The following is a 19,851-nucleotide window of genomic DNA, read 5'->3' as shown; positions in this document are numbered from 1 at the left end:
AAGCCTTCCTACCTTCATCTCCCAAGGTGTATTTCTGGCTGTTGCTCCTTGCTCTTAGAGGTCTGTGTTCTCTCTCTGCCACTCAAGGACAGCACCTTCAGCAATTGCTGTAGTCAGAGCTGAAGCAGCAGCTGAGCTGTACCTGTGGCAGAGCCCTTCACGTCCCCCTGCTCAGCTGTGGGGTGTCGTGGATGTGGCTGCTGCTCTCATTACCCAGCAGTGTCTGTGCTGTGCTCAGCACTGAAGCAGGAATTTCAGCAGAGGCCAGGTAGTGATGCCACGTGCTGTGCTGGAAACAAAGGCTCTGTATCTGCTGGCATTCAGCTGGCCTCAGAGAGGGCATTCTCCAAATAGCATCACTAATGGAGTCGAAGTCTGTGAACTCCCAACGTTCCTCCTCGGGTTTCACTGAAATTCAGATTATTTTTGTTGTTTTTCCTAACAGAGGATTTACGAGAATACTTTTTCCACTCTGATTTCCAACAATGTGGTAATAAAAGGGTTTTGTCCAGGTTTTACGTGAGGGTTGCCAAAATGCGAGGTAGTAAAGCAGTGCTGAGCCGTGAGTTCTGCTGTCACCTGAATATATCACAGGTTTCAGAATCAGAGGCTGCTCGTCTGCACTGATATTGGGAAGCTGAAGCAAAATAAAAGTCTGATAGTAAATGAAACCTCAAATTCTCAGCCAAAAAAAACCCATGTATCAAAACTGCATGGAGGTGAGCAGCCCGGCTCATCCAGCAGGGCCTCACTGCTGTGACTGGGAGCATCCTACACAGACACAAGGATGTAAAGCCAAGGTAGGAATTCTTTTGTTGCTAAACAGTGCTGCAGAACACAAAGAGCAACTAAGACCACAACTTTCAGGTTTGCAATTCCACCAATGCCCCTTTTATTCATTTTAGTAACAGCTATTGTGTAAAGAAATGATGCAGCCAAAAGGAAAGAAGGCTCTCCAGGAAATAAAGAACACCTAAGTCACCAGCAAAGTAAATTTGGATTGAAAAATGCAGTACAAAGAATCTTTAAGGACCATTCAAAACTGTTTTCCAGTATCTCTCAGCCACACTTCCTACCTTGATGAGCAATGCTTTCTTGAAGCATGGAATGTACCTGCTAACAAGTCACATTTCCATTGTAGTACGTAAGATGTGCATGAAAATGCGTACAAATTTCCTCCAGTCTTAGCAGCAATATGGACACCTCCCCACACTGCACCACTGCTCTGCTTAAACCCTGCTCGTGCTGTCCACGTGTGCTCTGTGCTTTCACACATTCTCTCCTTGCTGTCTGTCACATGTATGCTGGCAGGCTGTGTGCACCCAGTCTGGTACCTGACTGCAGGGGTAAGGCAGTTATCTGCTCCTATCCCGTGAACAGGAAAAGAATCTAAACTTCTGTCATTCTATTCAGCTTAAATAAACTGTAAACACAGGTATAAAAATTGTTTTTATAAAGTATCCAAGTGCATTATGTCCTTCACTGCCTTCAATTAATTTACTCTGCACTTCTGCCATGCATCCCTATTGCACAACAAATAGGGGAAAAAAACAACCACCCCCACCTACCAAGAAGCAAACAGAAAACCATTCCCTACTTGGAAGGAACAACCTTCACTTCCTTACTGCAGCTCTCTGCGTTGAGAGGAAAGAAAACAGGAGCAAATGGGAGGAGAGGGCAGAGTCACAGCACGGCCTGGGTGCTGCTGGGTGCTGCTCAGGGCAGAAGGAGCAGCCCTGCTGGGTGAGGTCCCTTCAGTGCCTGTATGGGTGTCCCTGCAATAGGAATGTTGCTTCTTTAAAATGTATTTTGCTGTGGTGGAGCTCCTGCTCCATCTTGATGTGAGAAATGCTATTCAAACTACTCACGAGGCACCAGTTCTGTTTCTTAGAATGGAAAACGCCTCAGTTTTTACCCAGGAATGATTTACAGTCTTCAAAGAAGCCTATTGTCTTAGCTCTGCTTAATCTTAAAAGCACAGGCAGTGAATGTCAAGAACCGCTGTGAAAGTGCCTTTGGAATTCAAAGCTGTCAGGTATCCTATGGAAAGCCACTGCCTAGGCCTCACTAAATTTACTGACATTAGAAAAGCTAACTTCAAGGTAAGGCTGTTTCACACTGCCCTTCACAGAGAGGGAAGGAAACACTCCTGGGAGCACAGTTCCCCCCCATGCAGCCACAGGAGCGGTCCTGCAGCACAACAGGAGGGATGCAATTTACCTTTCCTCATCTCCCCACACCGTGCCTTCCTGTTCAGTGCTGTGCGTGCCTCTGTTCTCCAGAAACCCTGTGACTGTGCAGAAGGTGACAACATCCTAACGCAGAGGATGAAGGAATTTTTCTAACCCTTGGTACCACAAAGCAGCCATTTGGGACCTGTACTCTGGTATGTTCTAATTAACATACAGGAGCAGAAGTCTGTAACAAATGCACCGGGTGAGTGGGGGAGGTTTGAAATGTTTAGGTGAGAATTCACCACATGAAGGTCTGTGCGTTCTCCCTGTTGGAGGCAATGCACTGCAGGAGGTTTGAGCGGGGAAATTCATGCCTGGACCAGCAGCAGAAGCCTGTCTTGCATTTAATCCCAAATCTCCTTTCTCATGGAAACCTGGGGAATGTGGCACAGCTCCGGAGTTCTTAGGGAAGGACCACGTGCTTACAAGCACAAACAGAAATCGAAGCCTATGGGCCATTTTTAATGGCTCTGGCACTCAGCAGGATTAACCCTGCAGCCCCGGCGCAGCATCTCCAATAGGGTACAGCACACCGAGTTTCTCTTCATGCCTCATAGAAATCTGGTTTGTTTTGTAAGTCAGCTATAAAGCTACACAAAAACATCAAACAGACCTACATCTAAATGTTTAGAATTAAGTAGTTGTTTAACAACCAACAGCCATATGTAGAAGGGTAACTGGTAGTAAAATTGTTTGTTTAAACTCAAAAGAGGAAACTATAAAAATGTTAATTTGAAAAATGTAAACTAACCTATTATTTCCTCTAAATGCATACGTCGTCATCCAAAACTCTCTGAGGGAGAACAAACAGTCAGACAAAACCACTCTAACCATAAGGTGTTGTGGATGTGTTACTCATTACAACGATACGGTGAATCCTTTAACCAAAGAGAGCAGCTAAAGCTAAATGGGGCTTTCTGCAATTAACACTCACTGCAGGAAAAGATCACTCTTAGGATCACTCTGTTGCTTCCAGCTGCAGAAGACCTCAGTTTTCTTCGTCCGAGGAGAGACCTTCAATTTCATCTCTGTCTCCCCCAATTGCCATCCAGAACGCTTTGGCCACCTAATAGGAGCAAAAAGAATGCAAAAATAAGAATCATTCCCCTCCTGTTCACCATGCGAATATTGAAACTGAGCTGCAGCTCAGCCTGGCAATGTTCCTGGCCTCCATGATAATCCTCTCTGAGGTTCATAGATTTCAGTCACACCGTGGTGCAATAATTCAGACACTTCTAGAATTTGTTGGAGGCCTAAGTGACAGAAAACTTGGGCTAATTAAATCGTAATTTAATCTTCCTTGAGATCAAAGCTTGTCTGCTGACTTCAGTGAGCGCTGGCTCCCACCCAGTGATCACAGGGCCTTCATTTCAGACATTCCGGAAGGCAAAGCCTCCTCTGGAGTTCTGGATTCTGGGTTTTTTATTCAGTTCTCGCGAGATCTGAGTCAGTCTTCTCAGGACTGAGCAGTTTGTTCTCACTGTCCTTCAGATGTGAACCATACTACAAGAGAGGGAACTGCAGCTCAGAAAGGAAAACCGTATTTTTAATAATTTTGATGCTGATTCCAAACCTCACCTTCTCTGCATGCAGTTTCCTTTGTTCATGGGGCAACGTTGCAGCCTTTTCTGTGGAAGAGAACATGACTCAGGTTGAACGTGACTCAGGAGCACAAAGGGAGACAGATAACCTCCTGCAGCTGTTTTCAGGGGGCTAGCAAGAAACTTGCTTAGGATCATAAAAAGGAAGCTTATTTACTAAGTGCTCTTGTAATTCCCACAGAAAGCCAGTGCTTCTGAGCACAGTGAACTTCATTTCAAACATTTGTGCCTTCAAAGCTGCAAGACTGGCACACTGTTGCAGAGCTTAAAAAAGAAGTCTGGTTATAGGTTTGTGTACAGAAAACTGTAATGTTAATCCATGGTGGACTAAAACAACACGACAGCAATCAGCTGAGCTGCATCTACTTCTTTCAAGAGCGTTATTAAGACGAAGGCCAAGTTAGTGAAAAGATCACCTGTACAGAACCTCAGGCAGAAGAATAAGAATTGGTACAACTTTCAGAGAACCACAGAATTTCCCAACAGCCACGTTGGGTTCCAGGCCTTTGAGCAATACTGAGTGACACAGCTCAGTACCTTTCATTTCTTTCAACTTTGAGAACAGCCTCTCAAAGTTCTCCAGGTCGCCGTCCCTCGTGGTCAGGCTGGCCAGCTCTTGAATATCTGTATCTAACACAGGATCTAAAACAAATGCACACAGATTTCGTTTAGGTAAGTTGCTCTGTTGTCAGCAGGCATAATAGCCTTAGTGGCAATCTTCAGGTTAAAAACAGTACCTTCTCAACATGTTGCCCTCCCATTTAATTTACTGATGGTTCAGATAGACAACTGATGGTACCATTACAGTGGTAATGAATTTTGTTACATTACAATGCAATAATGTTTTTTGTGTTCATTTAAGTTCATTTTTAGTTCCCTTAGGACTTCTTATTATAAAATCATCTGTTCAGGAACAGCCCTGGACTCAATTAAAGAGTAATGGCACTGTTTAGATCCCAACTAACAACCTCCAACCTTTGGACGACCTCCCCACACAACCTGTGATATGAAATCCCACCTCCTGGCATGCTGCAATTATCCAAAGCCCTCAAGTTCAGAACACCTGCAGCTCCCAGCGCTCACCCTGCTGAACGAGGCTGTGGGGAGTCACACTGTAATGATTTTTCTCTCACCCAGAAAGCTTAAAGATTTGTTCTTATAAATGTGTTTCCGAATATAAACAATACACCGGTGAGGAGACTTGAGAAAAGCAGACCTGAACCTTTCCAACTGGCAGCACTGCTGGCAGGTCTTACCTGCAGGGGCCCCATCTTTTCTGAAGTTGGGCCCTCACTCACAGAGAACCCCTGATGCTACACAATCAGCCTCTCCTGGCTCTGTCTTTTCACTGAGAGAAAGCTTTCAGGATCTGTTCCAGCCTGAGGTGCCTGCTCCAGCATGTCCGCCAAGCAGAGAACAAGCTTACCTGCAGCACTGTCCATCTGTGGGTCGTTTGTGCTAGCTGCATCCTCTCTGTTGTCTAAATGGGGTTCTTTGTCTGCTGCTGCTGGATTGGACTGTCAGGAAACAAAAAGATATTAACATTATCCAGTGATGCACCCCGCAAAGCATCAGCAGCAGATCAAGTGCTTCCTTTTTCTAACACTAACATCTTATCATAAACTGTTACTGCAAAACCTGCACCACTCGTATGATGAAAAGGCACTTCTGCAATGCCAGGCACAGCTGTTGGCTAGGATAGGTTCATTTGCTTTTTTAACAAAACTCACAAGTGATATTTTCTGCACAAGACACTGTTCTTGGATTTGAAGGAGAAACCACAGCACCAGGCATCCCATCAACGTGGGGGGATGTCCTGAAGGACAGGGAGCCCCCAGCTGTGAGGTGGCAGCTCCTGGGACAGCTCTCAGGACGGCTTTCAAGAACAACAGTGAATGAATTTTCAGCCATCAGAGACTTCCCTGAAAACCCATTCTGACAGCTTGTGCAGTAGCTTTTAAGAGAGGAGAAAAGGATGAAAGACCCCCCCAGCACTACGCCCAGTGTGACACAGGGGAGAGCCACGTGGGACACAGAACGAGCAAAGAACAAGAAATAGGAATTACTGTTTACTTCTGTATCTTGGTTCTCTTCTGACCCAAGGCTGCAGTTCGCACCTGCTAACGTGCTGAGGAGGCCAAAGCCCTGGGTCCTGTCTGGAAACAACACAGCTGTTAGTGTGACAGAAGATGGAACACTACAGCAAACAGCTGCAACTGACACAGGCAATTTCTTAGGGAAGACACACCAATACAGCACAGCATTTCTAAATTAATCTCTATTTCTAGAACGTTACCTTCAAACAAAAGTGGATGAGCAATAGGTGGAGGTGCAATGGGTGTACATGCAATAGGTGTACATGCAATAAGTGCAGTTAGTGGGTTTTGCTAAGCTGTGTTTTCTTCTGGCTTTGCCTCGAACTGCAAATATCTGCAGTTACATCAGGGCTCAGGAGATTGTCCTGAAAATATCAGCATTTTAGTCAACTAAAAAAGAAACAGCGTCAAGTTATTGCACTGCAAGCAGCCAGCAAGCAATGGCCTGTGCCAGAAGAAAGATCAGTGTTACTTCTTTTTTTTAATGTGCTCTGAATTAATATTACAGTAATGACTAAGCTCTAGATTCAAATGTTGAGATGATGTAATTTTTAGACGCGGGCCAAATTTTCTTGCCATTTACACAGAATCTTAAAGAGCTGAATGTGTAACTGAAGCCATCAGCTGTCGAGAATACGTGTAAACACGTCTCAGTTGGAGAATTACTGAGACCTCATTTCCTGCTCAATAATCTACGCTGTGCACTTTGGCTAACACGTGTCCTGTGCCAGCCCTGCTCTCCCCCTGCCCCCCTCCCCCCCTGCAGGTATTTGTTTCAATTGGCGCCGTGCTGTACAGCTTTACTGCCCTTACAGATCACTTGCCAGAGGTTTGGGGAGAAGTGAATCAGTCTAGCTGAACGAATCGCCTTAAAACGTTCAGTTGCAAGAAATACGAAAGCCCGTAAGTCTGCCAGCTCCATTAACAGGCAATTGAGTGATAAAAGGTTGGGATCTGCAACCCTAAACAAAGCAGCTTCCCAAAGTTTCAGCAAGCTGAGCAAAGAGTTGTCTTATAGGAAAAAGTAAGATCGATCTTCAGCCAATTTCTGAGTCATCTGAAGTCAGATTGGCCTCTGCAGCCCAGAATGTGCTTGGGAGAGAGCATTCCCACATTGGCAGAGGGGTGGATTTGGTGACCTAATCGTGTACCCCGCTCCTATCTACAATTTGAGTTCATCCCATCCAGGTAAGTGACTGCAGTCCACCCCCACCACAGCCACAGGTAACCTCAGCCTGTGCAACTACAGAATTGTCTAACTGAAAAATGCCAGCATCTACAAAGGATCTGCAGAGCGCAGCTGTTGGTTTCTGGATCTGTGGTTAGGGAGGTGGCAGGCACAGCTCTTGGTTCCAGTCACACCCTTGAAAGAAACCTTCCCATAAACTTCTTCTAATGGATGTAGAAGTTATTTCAACTTCTGGGTGCCGTTCAGGAAGCGGGTGACGTCTTACAGAGCGTTCTTACAGAATCAAAGCCAAAAATGATCTCACTCAAATTATTGTAATAGTGGATGGCTCCGTTCTGATGCAGGCTATGTGGGTTCACAGGTGCCATCAATATGGCAAAGCCCCATTGAGCTGTGCTCTGAGCAGGGCTCAGAAATCCACATTGCTTCTTTTGCAGCAAAACGTTTTCCTCTGTCCTTATCTAACATTCTTCCATAGCCTGTCTGAAGCTACCATGACTGACACAAAAAAAAAAGAATTAAAAGATTGAAACTCCAGAATTGTTTAAGCAATTAAGTTCACACAGCCCCACCGAACCAGGCTAATTCTTTGTGAAGGACACCAGGCTAATGACTGGCCCCTCCCTGGGTAACTGGCTTCACTTGGGATCACTGCAGCATGTATTTAAGCAGGAAAGCAGCCAAGCAACCCCTCTCAGAAGACAGTAAATTGTTTCTGTTCCTTTTGCTGTAGTCAACCAGATTTCCTCTTGTAGGGACAACTAAGGATAGAACAGCACAGTAGCTTTTGGGTTTTAGGAGTGGGAGAACTGTGAATTGAAGAGATGCTTATGTTCTTCTGCACAAGAAAGCGACCTTCTTCTTAGGTGGAAGAGAGCTCCAGGAACTGGAGAACAGATGACTGCACACCCACCAAAAAGCAAACAGTCTTCAGAGCCTTTCAGGTGAGGCTGCTGGTTTTTGTTTTAGTAGAGACCATACTGCTTTTTGCACCCACCAACTATGTACTATTTATTACATGATGCAAAAGTGTTTACAGTTAATTGTAATTAATGCCTTATGAATCAGAATAAGCAAGAACATATTTAATGGGGAGAGAAAACCTGAGAAGGTCAAGACTTTTCTTAGTAAGTGAGCAGCCATGCACAGCTTCACAACTTCGGGAAAACTGTGTGCAGGTTTAGGTAGCCTGCTTTAAAATGATATGGCTTTAATGTTCATAGTTTGAAGAAGTCACTTCTGTTCAGCCTATTGAAGTCTCATAGAAGCACCTCAAGGAAGGCAATGCTGTAAGGTTGGCTTTCTGGATGGTGACATTCAACAGTGCTAACAAACCATTGCTACTAAAAATATCTTCAGTTTTGTATGAAAAGATTTAGGGTGAAGCACGATTCTAAATAGAGAGCAGTTAGAGGTAACTCAGCAGAAAAGCTGAGCTCTTATTTACATAGTGGCCAGCTTCCAGGAGCAGGAGGAAGCTGCAAACAAAAGATATATTACAGGTTGTAAAAAGTTTTATTTTGAGCAAAAATGAGCTCAATCATTTCCCTTTGAAATCACAGATTGGTTGCAACAGCTTCCAAATTTAGCTCACTTCCTGAGGGGTTTGCAGTGCCATATATCAGCACTGTGTGCTTTCTGTACAGTGGAGATAAAAGCTCTGGATTTTCACAGCTCAGCCTTTACAGAAGGCACCACTGATGGGCAGGAATTTCCCTCAACATGTGATTAAATTCTGCTCTTCTGTAACGTGACATCTGTTGAATATGAAGAAAACCATTCTTGTACTAACTAGACTAACTTCAGGCCATCTCAAATGAATGCCTCTCTACAACAGTTCTATTAAACTGGAACCAATCTTAGCCTCATTTTCTCATAAAATGAGAAATACTGAGGAGGCCCAAGTTTAGCAGCTCTTGGTTGCTCTGAATCCCAGTAACTGTCTTGCAGTTATAGGAACTAATGAAAACCTCTCAGCACTCAAAATCATTGCACTGTTGAAAGATATAGGAAGGAAGAAACCACAGCAGTGGAAAACTGTACCCAAGGGAGCAGGCAGACCTCAGAAGGGTGGCAGTGAGATGAGTTTGAAAGAAAAAGTATAAGGCCAAGCGCTGCAAAAGAGTTTCATCTTCCTACATTTCCTGCTACAGATTGTATAATTAGAGAGGTAATAGAAAGCTTTCAAGAAAATGGAAGTATCTATGCTTATATTAAATCTGGGCTAGCCACAGCATTTCCTTTCCTAATACATCAATCCTTAAGTGATTTTTCCAAAACTGTGGCCCTGCCTTATAACAGGAAGTAAGGCTGTCTGGCTGCTGTGCTATTTTCACAGAGTTCTGCAGTTTATTGCAGTGGGGTTTTCTGTAGGGAAAACAGACCTTCCTGCAGTGCTCTTCATGTGTTTAAATCCTTCAACAGACATCTGAGAGCAAATCTAGAGGAAACAAATACTGAAATGGGATTACATCTTCACCACTGCCTCCAAGTTTCTCTGTGTACACAGGGACAATAAAAGTGGTAACTGAGCAGCCTCCTGTTCATGTAAATATGGGAAGAGCACTTTAGTTCCCTGTGTACTGATGTGGTGCCATTTAGGTGCTTCATTTAAAGCTCTGCTAAAAATACTGAGCCCTCTGGGGTTCACAGCCTTCAGAATTCATGCAGGGAGGGTTGTGTATTACATACCATTCTTCATGACCACATTTGACCAAACGTTGGCATTCAAGGCCTGCACAATTCGTTTCACTCCTGTGGACTCGGGGAAGTCATCTAAATAAAAACAGGAAGACAGATATCTGAGTCCTAAGAGTAAGACCAAAAACCATCACGTGCTTGAGCATAAGGTGAAGCGTGGCTGAATGTCTGTCCTGTCAGACAGGAATGGCAGTAAATGACTTCTCTGATTAGGAAGGATGTATTTCTTGCCTTTGCTTCACGAAAGGCCAAACAAATTTAGACTGATGCCACACCTCTTGGTCTGGGCTTTTTATAAAGTGTGAGCACTCATCCTGTTGTAGAAAGATCTAGATTCTAGGTGGAGTTTTAAGTATTTAGCATTGGGCCTATATGATAAATAACACCAGGAATTAAATAATAATAAATGACTTCAAGCCACTGCCAAAGGAACTCTTTTACCCCCAAGATCTTTTGGAATGCTGTATATCATAAACAGATGCTAGAGTTGCTTTTCCTTCCTTCAGAAAGTGAAGAACTTCAGATAACCATTGGGAAAGGGGCACTGCTTCATAAAAAAGACAATGATTGTACTAAAGCTATCTTCATAACACCTAATTAAAAGCATTCCAGTAATCCTGAAAATTTATGGTGACTTCAAAGACTGGGGAAGGCATTATTTGGACTTCAGCTTACTCAGTGAATAGCTCTGACACTGTTTTACATAAAGTCAGCTTTCCCATTTCCTCAGCTTAGTCAGCTTCCCACGTTTGTGCAAGTCTCACAAAGCAATTGGAAGAAAAGCCCTTTGGAGAGGAAAATGTGATTGCTTAAAAATCAAACCTGTCTAGGGTGACTCAGGGACAGGTGTAGGATCTGAAACTGCCTCCAGATATTAATTTTAAGCTGTCTAACCCCTTAGATCAAATACTGTCCTCTATGATAGTGCTGTTTAGTTTTATATTGGTCATCACTGAGAGTCTCAGCTACGAGTTCCTGTCCTCAGTACACACATGACAGTGTAGTCATAGCAAGAGCTCCTGTTCATTTGCAGTGAGCTGCCATTAATGCCTTAATTCCTACACAGATACTGCCTCAGTGTTTACTACATCTGTTCTATCTTCTGTAATTCATACAGCATGTTTACAGGGTAAATATGTTACTCAGTACAATGTATTTCCTCTGATGCGTGAGTCACAGCGAACCAACTACCAGGTTAAAAGTCCAGGACAGAGAATGTATCTGAGCAATCCAAAGATGAACTTCCTGAGTTGTTATTCCCAGTATTTATTACTGCAGTGGTAAATAGCTTGTTCTTTACAACAATTATTCAGCAGGAAAGTAACTTAATGTTATTAATGTTTCCTTTCAAAACACGTTAGACTGAAATAGCCGCGCTCTTGTTGAACTTGAAATGGAGAAAATGTGAGTGCATTATTCCACTCCTGTGTGGCAATGGAATTGGTTATCTTACCACTGCAGAGCTTAAATGAGATGTAAACACTTGTGTATCACGGAGATGAGATAAGGCCGATGCTGATAAGGCTGTCAGGAAGTGCACAGTCACTTTTCAAGAGCAGAACATCACACTTCTGACTCTGTTTTATGGGTTTTTTCAAGTTGTAATTACGTGGCCAGGCAAGTGATTCTGAAACTGGCTTACTTCCTGTGTAACAGTGAATGCAATTCAGTGCTCAAACCCTTTTCAGCCCATGGTGTCACTGAATAATGTCTATTCTTGGTATGTGCAGTAGTTTAAGTGCTATTCAAAAGGACAAAGAATTTCCCTCCCTTGGGCATCTACGTGGCTCTGTTTTGAGACTGATTTTAAAATGGAGCACAAATGCTTTTTATGTATCAATACAGTCCTAGGATTAGTGTCTGAGAAGGGATCTGATGTATTTATGTAGGTGCCACATAAACAGCAGCTGTATCTGGGAGGAGACCAGTGGAATGTCTTAGAGGAAATAACCACCTTTTCCTCCTGACTTTACGCAGCTGAGAGTGAGCCTCACCAGCTGGGAGCATTCCATGCTGTTACCATGTAGCACAGCAACAACACAATGCCCCTTGCAATCATTTTGAAGATATTTTGGTGTCTTTTTATTATAGAAATTAAAACAAGTAGCAATCCTACCATCTTCATCTGGTAGCTCCTCAGGGCTCAGTTCCACCAGTTCGAAGCCATGCTTGATGCACCATTCTTGGGCTTTCTGTCTGTTAACACCTAAAATTGGGAAACAAAATGTCTCCTAAGCACACGTGCCTGAGATTAACATCAGCAGTTGAACTTCCAGCTACATTTTATTCCCTCAAGTTGTTTGCTTGTTCTGGATTGTGTGGAGAATGGGGAGGAGGAAATGTGTAGCAGATGTTTGGGTCCTCCAACCACTTCCAATTGGATTCCAAAAGCCTCAAATTGAGCTCTAATTTTTTAAAAAATGACACAATCAAATGGCTTTGCAGTAGGTGCTTCCACAGAAGTGCTAGGCTGCCTTGTTAAGTCACGCTGCCCTGCACACTGGTATACCAGGAATGAGATGTGCAAAGTTCATTTTAAGCAAGCTTGTAAAATTCTGATTCAGTTTTAATTATTTCTAGCTTAAGACTTCTTAGTTGTGAGCACAACCTGGCTCCTCTCAATCAAATAAGAAGTCTGTTCTCACTCAGATAATTTAAGAAATGATGGTGCTGCAAGCTTACTGATCCCAAGTCAGTTTTGGGCCTCAAGGTAACATACCATGTTCAGATACTCTGTTACAGACCAGGATCATGACTTCTGGTAGCCAGTCTTCTGTCAGGGGAAGCCATTCAGAGACACTATCCAGCCCAGATTTCTACAAGGGAAAAATAAGTTCTTTGGAATACATCCTCAAATACTTCATTTCTTACATTTGTTTTTAATCAATAGCTGTACTCCAGTAGAATGAGGAAACTGATTATAAAAAGCAACCTTATGACTCTTGATTTACTTTAAAGGTGAGTTAAACCTGCTTCCTTGGACCTCCCCTTCATGTTTAATATTCATTACACAACCTTAATTTACATTAGGAAAGACTTTTGCTTCATGTCAGTCACTGCTGTTCACTGTTAGCAGCTCTCAGGGTTAATGTGCAGCTATTCCAGCTTCCACACTCAATGTTGTGGCAGCCAGTGAATTACATTCTGCCCTGGTTTAATGTGAGACAGTGCTGAGCTACCCTAGGTAACTTTGTAGAATGCGTGGCATGCATCCTCTCCCATCTGTAGATAAAACCATTCCTTATTTAGATTGGTTTTTGTCTCAATCTTTCAGGCTTCTGCTAAAGCACTGTTTTCACTGCCACCAGCCTTGTAGAAACAATGCCAGGTACCACCACAGCACCAAGACTTAGAATTGGCTTCCTTGTTCTTGGCTGTTTTCAAACAGCCTTTCTGAACCATCATTGGCTAAGAGCATGGTTTAGTAGCTTGTGGCACTGATAGGAATGGGAGGGTGGTTGGACTGGATGATCTTGCAGGTCGTTTCCAACCTTGTGATTCTGTGTGATTCTGTGATTCAAAGCTGGAGGTCACAGGCTGGAGGAGGACTGGCCTAACTTAGTGGCCTATTTCCATCCTGAAAAGCCTTGTTTCCAGCAGGAGTGAAACAGCAGAAGGGAAGGAAACGCTCCTGCTGCCATTGGCAGTGGGAATAACTGACCTCTGATCTACTGACCATCAGTAGAACAAAAGGAACAGAGGTCACAAGATTGAGAGAATACTAACTGTAGTTATCACAGCAAGGCAACTGTATCACCCAGATAGAGCAGCACGGGGCACAGATCTTACTGTGGAGCTGTCGAAGTACACCACGAACGCCTGCACAGATTCAGCGATGGCTCCTGTGACCAGAGCTGTATTTGGCACCACACAGAGGTGAATGTCTGCAGAGTAATACTTGTTATCTATCGTCCAGGGGTAAAAGCTCACTCCTCCAGCTGTAGTAGCACCCACACTGAGGTCCTCTCTTCCTGTGATGCCTGCGTGAAAGAAATAGAATGAGAGAAATGATACAAACCAGCATTGAGATAATAATTAAACTGGAAAAGCTTGGTACAACACCAATACAGAGCCATCTTCACCTGTTGCAACAAAATAAGTTGTTTTCATTAAAATTAAACTCAATTTCTTATTATATTGTATTATTTATGAGTCTTAGACAAACTCTAGCTTTCAGAAAAAAATATGGTACAGAAGCTCTGTTGAAAGTAAGGTGTTCTGTTGGTTTTTTTCCCCTGGAACATGTTTTAAAGTGCTAGCCCTGAACTTATTACCTATAAGCAGGATGGATGGAGCAAATAACTACACTTCATTCCAGCAAACCTTGCGTGTTCATTCAGATGTAAAAAAAAACCTGTTTGACTGTGACCAGAATCTCAAGGTAACTAATGAGAAAATAAAGCAAGTTACTGGAATTTGGTTGTAATGCCCATTAAATTCCAGGTAGGAGTTCAACAATTAAAATCCAGGGCAGTGCTTGGATAATGCAATCTCTGCACTGCCTGCCCCTCGTGTGCTGGCAGCAGCCTTTGCAGAACACTCACAGTGTGACGGCCACCTGGTGGGGCTGAATTACAGGGAGCAGCAGAGCAACCCAGCCGTACCTTGCTGGAAAGGGCAGAACATCTTGTTCCAGATAAACAGTCATGGATATCTTATAAGTGAATCATGTAATCGCTTGAGTCAGCTGGGGAGCAGAGGAGTTAAAAAATAATACAAAAACCAAATGTTTTCAGAGATTTTAAGGGTTACACCTTAAAGGTACTGAGACAATTCCTGAAGATGCCAGTGCGTGCTGCTCCCCAGATAGACTGAACTGATCTGTGTCTTAGCAGCTAAAGGCAGGAAAGCTCACTGCCAGGGCTGCCACAGGTAGATTCAGTAGTATTATTATTATTATTATTATTATTATTATTATTATTATTATTACTATTATTATTATTTTGGCAGCTAACTGCGGAGCCTGGGCAGGTTAAGCAGTGCCTGAGCTCTGGCATACAGGACGGCACAAAGGAGAGCTGTAAACCAGGTGGATTTGTGGCAGGGAGGAGCATGAAGTGGGGAATCGGAGGGGAAATGTGATCTTGGTGTGACAAATCTTGGAGGAAACCCATCCAGGCTTCTTACAGAAAAACCCAAGTTTACACATTGGCTTCTTTCTAGTGTAAGGAAGTTCAGCTTTTTTTTTTAATCTGGATGATAAATTTTTGGAGCAACTAGGCTGCAATCAGCATTCTGTTCTTGGACAAGGCAGCACCTGGGGGCAGGGACAACACTGCTGAGTTAACACCAAGCAGATCTTGACTCTGAACTTTGTGTTTCTGGAGCACAAGCTTGTAAACTTCTGTTCACTGACAAATAGAGAACAGCTAATGCAAATCAGTAATTTTGAAAGAATTCTGCTGTTCTGCAACTTCTTTATTCACTCTTAGGCAGCACACAGCAGCTCGGTGGCACGTGATGGCATGGCACCTTATGCAGTGCACAGATTTAATGTGATGCTCTAGTACAATAGAAGCACTTTGTCAAGTTCCTGCTATGAAACACCAGCTAATTAAGTGCCATGCTCTGCATAATGCAGTTTGGTAGCTGTGGTAAACAGGATTGTATCTCCTATGCTAGGCCAGGAGCTCACCATCAGTGGGTGTTCAGGCCAATGGAGGCAGCTCCTGCTCAACTCAGCTGAAACTCACAAGTTTGCCAGCTGAAGAGCAGTGGGTTAGCAGGGAAAAAAAAGGGCTTGCTTACTCTGATCTGCTTATTTCCATAGGAGAATGGAGGATCCTAGCTGTACCAGTCCCTCCTGGTCGATGCCTCAGGCACAACCACGTTTCCGATGGTTTGTTGCCATGGAATTGCTGACAGTTGGAAAATCAGCAGTAAAACTTTGGGAAAGGGTGTGTGCAAAAGTAAGATTACAGAAAGAGAACGTTTTCCAAAAGCCATCAAAAACTGGTGTGAAAGAATTTCTACGCCAATTTTGTAAGTGATTTTTTTTTTCTTGTACAAGGGCTTGTAGGCAAACTTAGGCCTCAAAGCACTGCCTGAAGAAGTAGGACATCCCCACTTCCCATCATGTGCTGCTGTCCTGCATTGGAAGCACTCTTCATCCATCCCACTGTGCCTCTGCCTGCTGCCCTGTACCCAAAGGGATTTTGCCAACCCCAAGGGAAGACACTGCCAGTGAAAATGGACGGTGCACGCTGAGCTCCAAGGGTGCAGGAGCTGCCTGCAAGGACTTCATCCAGCTCTCTGGGGCTGGGACAGCACACAGGGCTGAACCAATAACTGCAGCACTGCCTGAGGGCTGGTGGCAGGAAGGTAATTGCAGGCTGAGGGATGTGGGGGGGCTTCTCCTCTCCTCCTGCAGGTTTAGGCCCATTACTGTGGGGGCTTTGGAGCCTGCCAAATCCTACACCTTGCAGCCCAGGCTGAGTTCACAGGGACACAATTCACATCAGAATGAATCCTAAAATTATATTTGCCACGTTGGGATTCCAGGAGTTTCTTCCCAACGCAGCTTGTGTTTCAATGGAAAAAAGCAAATCCAGCCAGAATAGTTTCCTATCTAATTTTAGAGAACATTCATCAAACAAGCTCCATTATGTTTTATTTGGATACAGAATGAACTTCCACAAAACAAATGCGGCAAAGGGAGGTGACTTGTCAAACTTATCTCAGCTGAGTTACTCTTTTTTCATTTCAGGCTTTCCAGCCATCGCAAGCATCAGTGTTTTGCCATCCAAAGGGTCTGGAAAACCACCTCAGCCACAGACAGCAGTGCAGGCAGGCCCACGGGGCTTCCCCATCTCCTCACTCCTCCATGGAGCACAAACAGCTTCCTCAGACAACAGGAATGCAGGCAGACTCCAAATGCATCAGTAATAAGGAACTAAAAACATGCATGGAAAAGTTTGCACTACAGAAGAGCGTGGCTTAGCATCATTAAAGCCATGATCTAAAGCTGAGCATTTTGTAAAGGATCTTGAACAACTGATGCTGGACATGTTACCAAAATTACTTATTGAAACTCCCACCATCTCATCAGTAACTGCTGAATGCTAATTAAGGCAGAGCACAGCTGTGTGCCATGCTCGTGCTTTAAAGCTCTTTGGAGCAGCAGGTGCTTCCCTGGGCAGGGTGAGTCACTCCAGGCTCTGGACTCACACTTCTCATTTCAAGGGCTTGCATACAGACTTGGTCTTCTGAGCAGTGGTTTAATTTACAAGGAATAGGACAATGCAGAACTGCAAAACCCAGCTTATCAACTCCTTTTTCAAAAGGACCATGAGAGGTAAGAAACCTTCCTGAGAAGTTGAGACAAAGAACCAGACACAGATCACCTCACATCTTGCTGCAGTGTTCCCCAGGCTCTAATAACCAATTGGCATTAAGTACTTCTAATGTTTTGTGCTTAAGACCCCTGGATTAGTCTTTTTGTTTTTTTCAGAATCATTGCAATTTCTCTTTTCACCCTTGCCAAAGAGATTTAATACTGATTGCACTTCTTAGCTTGCTTTGGATTGAACGCATGCAGGAGCACAATCCAGTTTTCTACTATGGCCAAGTGCTCCCCATCCTGCCAGCTGGATGTGGTGTGCCAGCCCCACATCGCTCCCATTCTGTGCCTTGAGAGCCACCTGGTGGAACACAACGTAAGAAATGCTCCTACCAACTAAAGAGAACTCAAATAAGCATCCTGTGAAGAGCCTTGTAATTAGACTGGGAAGCAGCAGCAGATTGCAGGTTTTGCTGACTCCTAGCAGAGAAGCCTCCAAGCAGCTGCTCTGTATGTATAAAACAGGTCTGCCCACAGCAAGTACCTACCAGGGAGATCCAGGAACATGGTGGTGAGAGCAGTGATAAGAGGTAAATTCTTTGTTTTGCACTACGGATTCCAAACCCACAGCCACTATGTGGATCTACCATGCAATATAGTATTTAAGAGTGTATTTAAACATAATTATGGCATATCAAACATCACATTGCTTCAGATGTGTTAATGTAAGGCTCCTGTCCTCAGCACCAAGCTGAGCCACTACCAAGCGATGCCTTCAAGCTGCTGTTTCTGGCTGCACTCTGTAGCAGCACGCATGCTGGGAACTGCAGCAGCATTTTGTCCCAACTCACCAGCAGCTCTCAATCAGCTGCAGCCAGCCGCTGCCACCTGATCCTCATCTACAAGTCCTTACAAGTTTTGCTGTTTGCTTATGTTCCTGGTTCTTAAACACCTGCTACACAAAGCAGGCATTTTAGGTTCTTCACGTTGTTTCTTTCCACTATGCTTTATTTCAGAAGCATTAAGAACATCTCTAAAAGCAACTCAACAAGAGGCTGCAAAGAGGATTCACAAGACTGTTTTAAAAGCAGAAAATGGTGCAAGCTCAGGCATTCCTAAATGAGTACAACTTGGAGAAAAGATAAAACCTGATGGAAGTTAAGCTTTTAGACTTTCTCAGAGCAGATGGTATTTCCATCAAGCTTTTGGCTTACCTTCCTTTTTCACCTACTTAATTTCACTACGAGAAATAAAAAAAAGCCTATAGGAACTGTGAACAGTTCTTTTCACTATGCTTACAGCTTCCTTGCAAACAAGCAATCAAGAATAAAATTTTACAGTTCTTATCAGTCATCATATCAGCCTAGCTCTTTGATAGAGTAATCTCCGACTGTAGACACGTTGCCACTCTTGTTTGTAAATGTGGCTGAATGAGATGGAATGGACAAGTTGTTAGAGGAGGAAGGGACCCTTAAAGGTCACTTAGTCCAACTAGTCCAAAGAACAGGGACGCCTACAGCTAGATCAGCTTATGGAGAGGCTGCTGCCAGGCCCCACAGTGCCTTCCCTTCTCCGTGCTGCACAACCCCCGCTCTCAGCCTGTCCTCATAAGGAGGCGTTCAACCCCTCAGACCATTTCTGTGGCCCTTCTCTGGATGTGCTCCAGCAGGTCCATATCTCACCTGTACTGAGGACTCCACACCTGGATGCAGAACTCCAAGTGAGACCTCACAGCGCAGAGGGACAGGATCACAGAAATGAAACCCCCCCCGACCTGCAGGCCGTGCTGTCTGTGATGCAGCGCAGAGCACAGTTGGCTGTTTGGGCTGAGGGCACAGTGCTGGCTCACCCAGCTGCCACCCAACAGCACTGCCAAGCCCTCTTTGCAGGGCCGTGCTCTGTTCACCCCCCACTTATACTGAGACTGGCGGTTGCTACAACCCAGGTGCAAAACCTCGTGTTTGAATTTGATGAACCTCGCGAGGTTCACCCGTGCCCACAGCCCCGGCTCTCTCATTTCAAGCAGCTGAACCGCCCATCTTACCACGCACATCCAGCGACTTATCGCAGTTCCCTAAAAAGCCGTCACGGCAAAACCACCGAGATCCAAACAGCTTCTTCCTGCCATCTCTCCCATTTTAGCCCTAGTTGAACTTTCAAGTTCTCGCTATCAGATTTTACTTTCTCGAGCTGTAAGAAAGGAAGCCGCGTCCCAGGAGCGCAGGGCGGAGCTCCGTACCGACGCACAAAGGGCTGCAGCGCGGCCCTCGGGACCTTCCTGCTCCCGTTTTCCCTCCTGCCGGTAGCGGGATGGTACCGGCGCTCAACACCACCGTCAGCCGACCCACGCCTCCCGCCGCCCGTGTAAAGCCTTTACAGCAGAAGCCCCGCGAGGGCTCGCAGCGGGCACACACCCGCGGCCGCTCCCGCCCGCCGCCCGCCGCCCGCCGCCCGCCTCCCACTCACGCCTGACGAGCTCCTCTGCCGCGAAGCCGCCATCACAGCTGCTCAGCAGCGCGTACGGCCCCGCCGCCGCCATGGCGCCCGCCGCCCGCCGCGCCCCTTCCGCCCGCCGCTACCACCGCGCGGAGCGGGCGGGGACCGAGCGGGGAAACGCCGGCCGAGAGCTGCTGCGGGGGGAGCGGAGAGCGGAGAGCCGCCGGGGGAGGGAGAGCGGGGCCGCGCTCGGGATGGACCGACTGACCGACCGACCGACCGACCTGGCCGCTTCTCCCTGCCCTCCCCCCGCGGT

General features: G+C 45.1%; 2 protein-coding genes and 1 long non-coding RNA gene across 3 annotated transcripts in view; 2 read left to right on the top strand and 1 right to left on the bottom strand.

The window, feature by feature from the left end:
- Positions 1–861: 861 nt before the first annotated feature.
- On the bottom strand, positions 862–19,662 carry AAGAB (alpha and gamma adaptin binding protein). Its single transcript, XM_048956576.1, has 10 exons — positions 19,566–19,662; positions 13,610–13,800; positions 12,540–12,636; positions 11,937–12,026; positions 9,812–9,895; positions 5,909–5,991; positions 5,262–5,352; positions 4,373–4,477; positions 3,813–3,862; positions 862–3,300 (listed from the first exon to the last, which is right to left on the bottom strand). Exons 1-10 carry the CDS (start codon positions 19,636–19,638, stop codon positions 3,223–3,225), a joined length of 942 nt encoding a protein of 313 aa, XP_048812533.1. The 5' UTR covers positions 19,639–19,662; the 3' UTR covers positions 862–3,222.
- LOC125698360 (uncharacterized) lies at positions 6,763–18,582 on the top strand. The gene is made up of 3 exons (XR_007379163.1): positions 6,763–8,064; positions 15,831–16,141; positions 16,527–18,582. It is a non-coding gene; the product is annotated as an uncharacterized LOC125698360 (long non-coding RNA).
- IQCH (IQ motif containing H) overlaps positions 19,637–19,851 on the top strand; it is a 58,862-nt gene continuing 58,647 nt past the window's right edge. Inside the window, exon 1 of the mRNA XM_048956562.1 lies at positions 19,637–19,849. Within this exon, the coding sequence (XP_048812519.1) occupies positions 19,637–19,849 (213 nt within the window). The remainder of the gene's footprint in view (positions 19,850–19,851) is intronic.

This window comes from Lagopus muta, chromosome 10 (genome assembly GCF_023343835.1).
Source record: "Lagopus muta isolate bLagMut1 chromosome 10, bLagMut1 primary, whole genome shotgun sequence".
Taxonomy (NCBI): Eukaryota; Metazoa; Chordata; class Aves; order Galliformes; family Phasianidae; genus Lagopus; species Lagopus muta.
Note: the sequence above shows the minus strand (reverse complement) of the source record. Positions and strands in the feature narration are given on the sequence as shown.

Excerpts from the sequence above, each read along its gene's own strand:
- AAGAB (XM_048956576.1), bottom strand. The coding sequence starts at position 19,638 with ATGGCGGCGGCGGGGCCGTACGCGCTGCTGAGCAGCTGTGATGGCGGC. Across the intron at positions 12,027-12,539 it reads TAACAGAGTATCTGAACATG|GTGTTAACAGACAGAAAGCC; the intron begins GTATGTTACCTT and ends TCCCAATTTTAG. Across the intron at positions 5,353-5,908 it reads AAGAGAACCAAGATACAGAA|TCCAATCCAGCAGCAGCAGA; the intron begins GTAAACAGTAAT and ends GTTTCCTGACAG.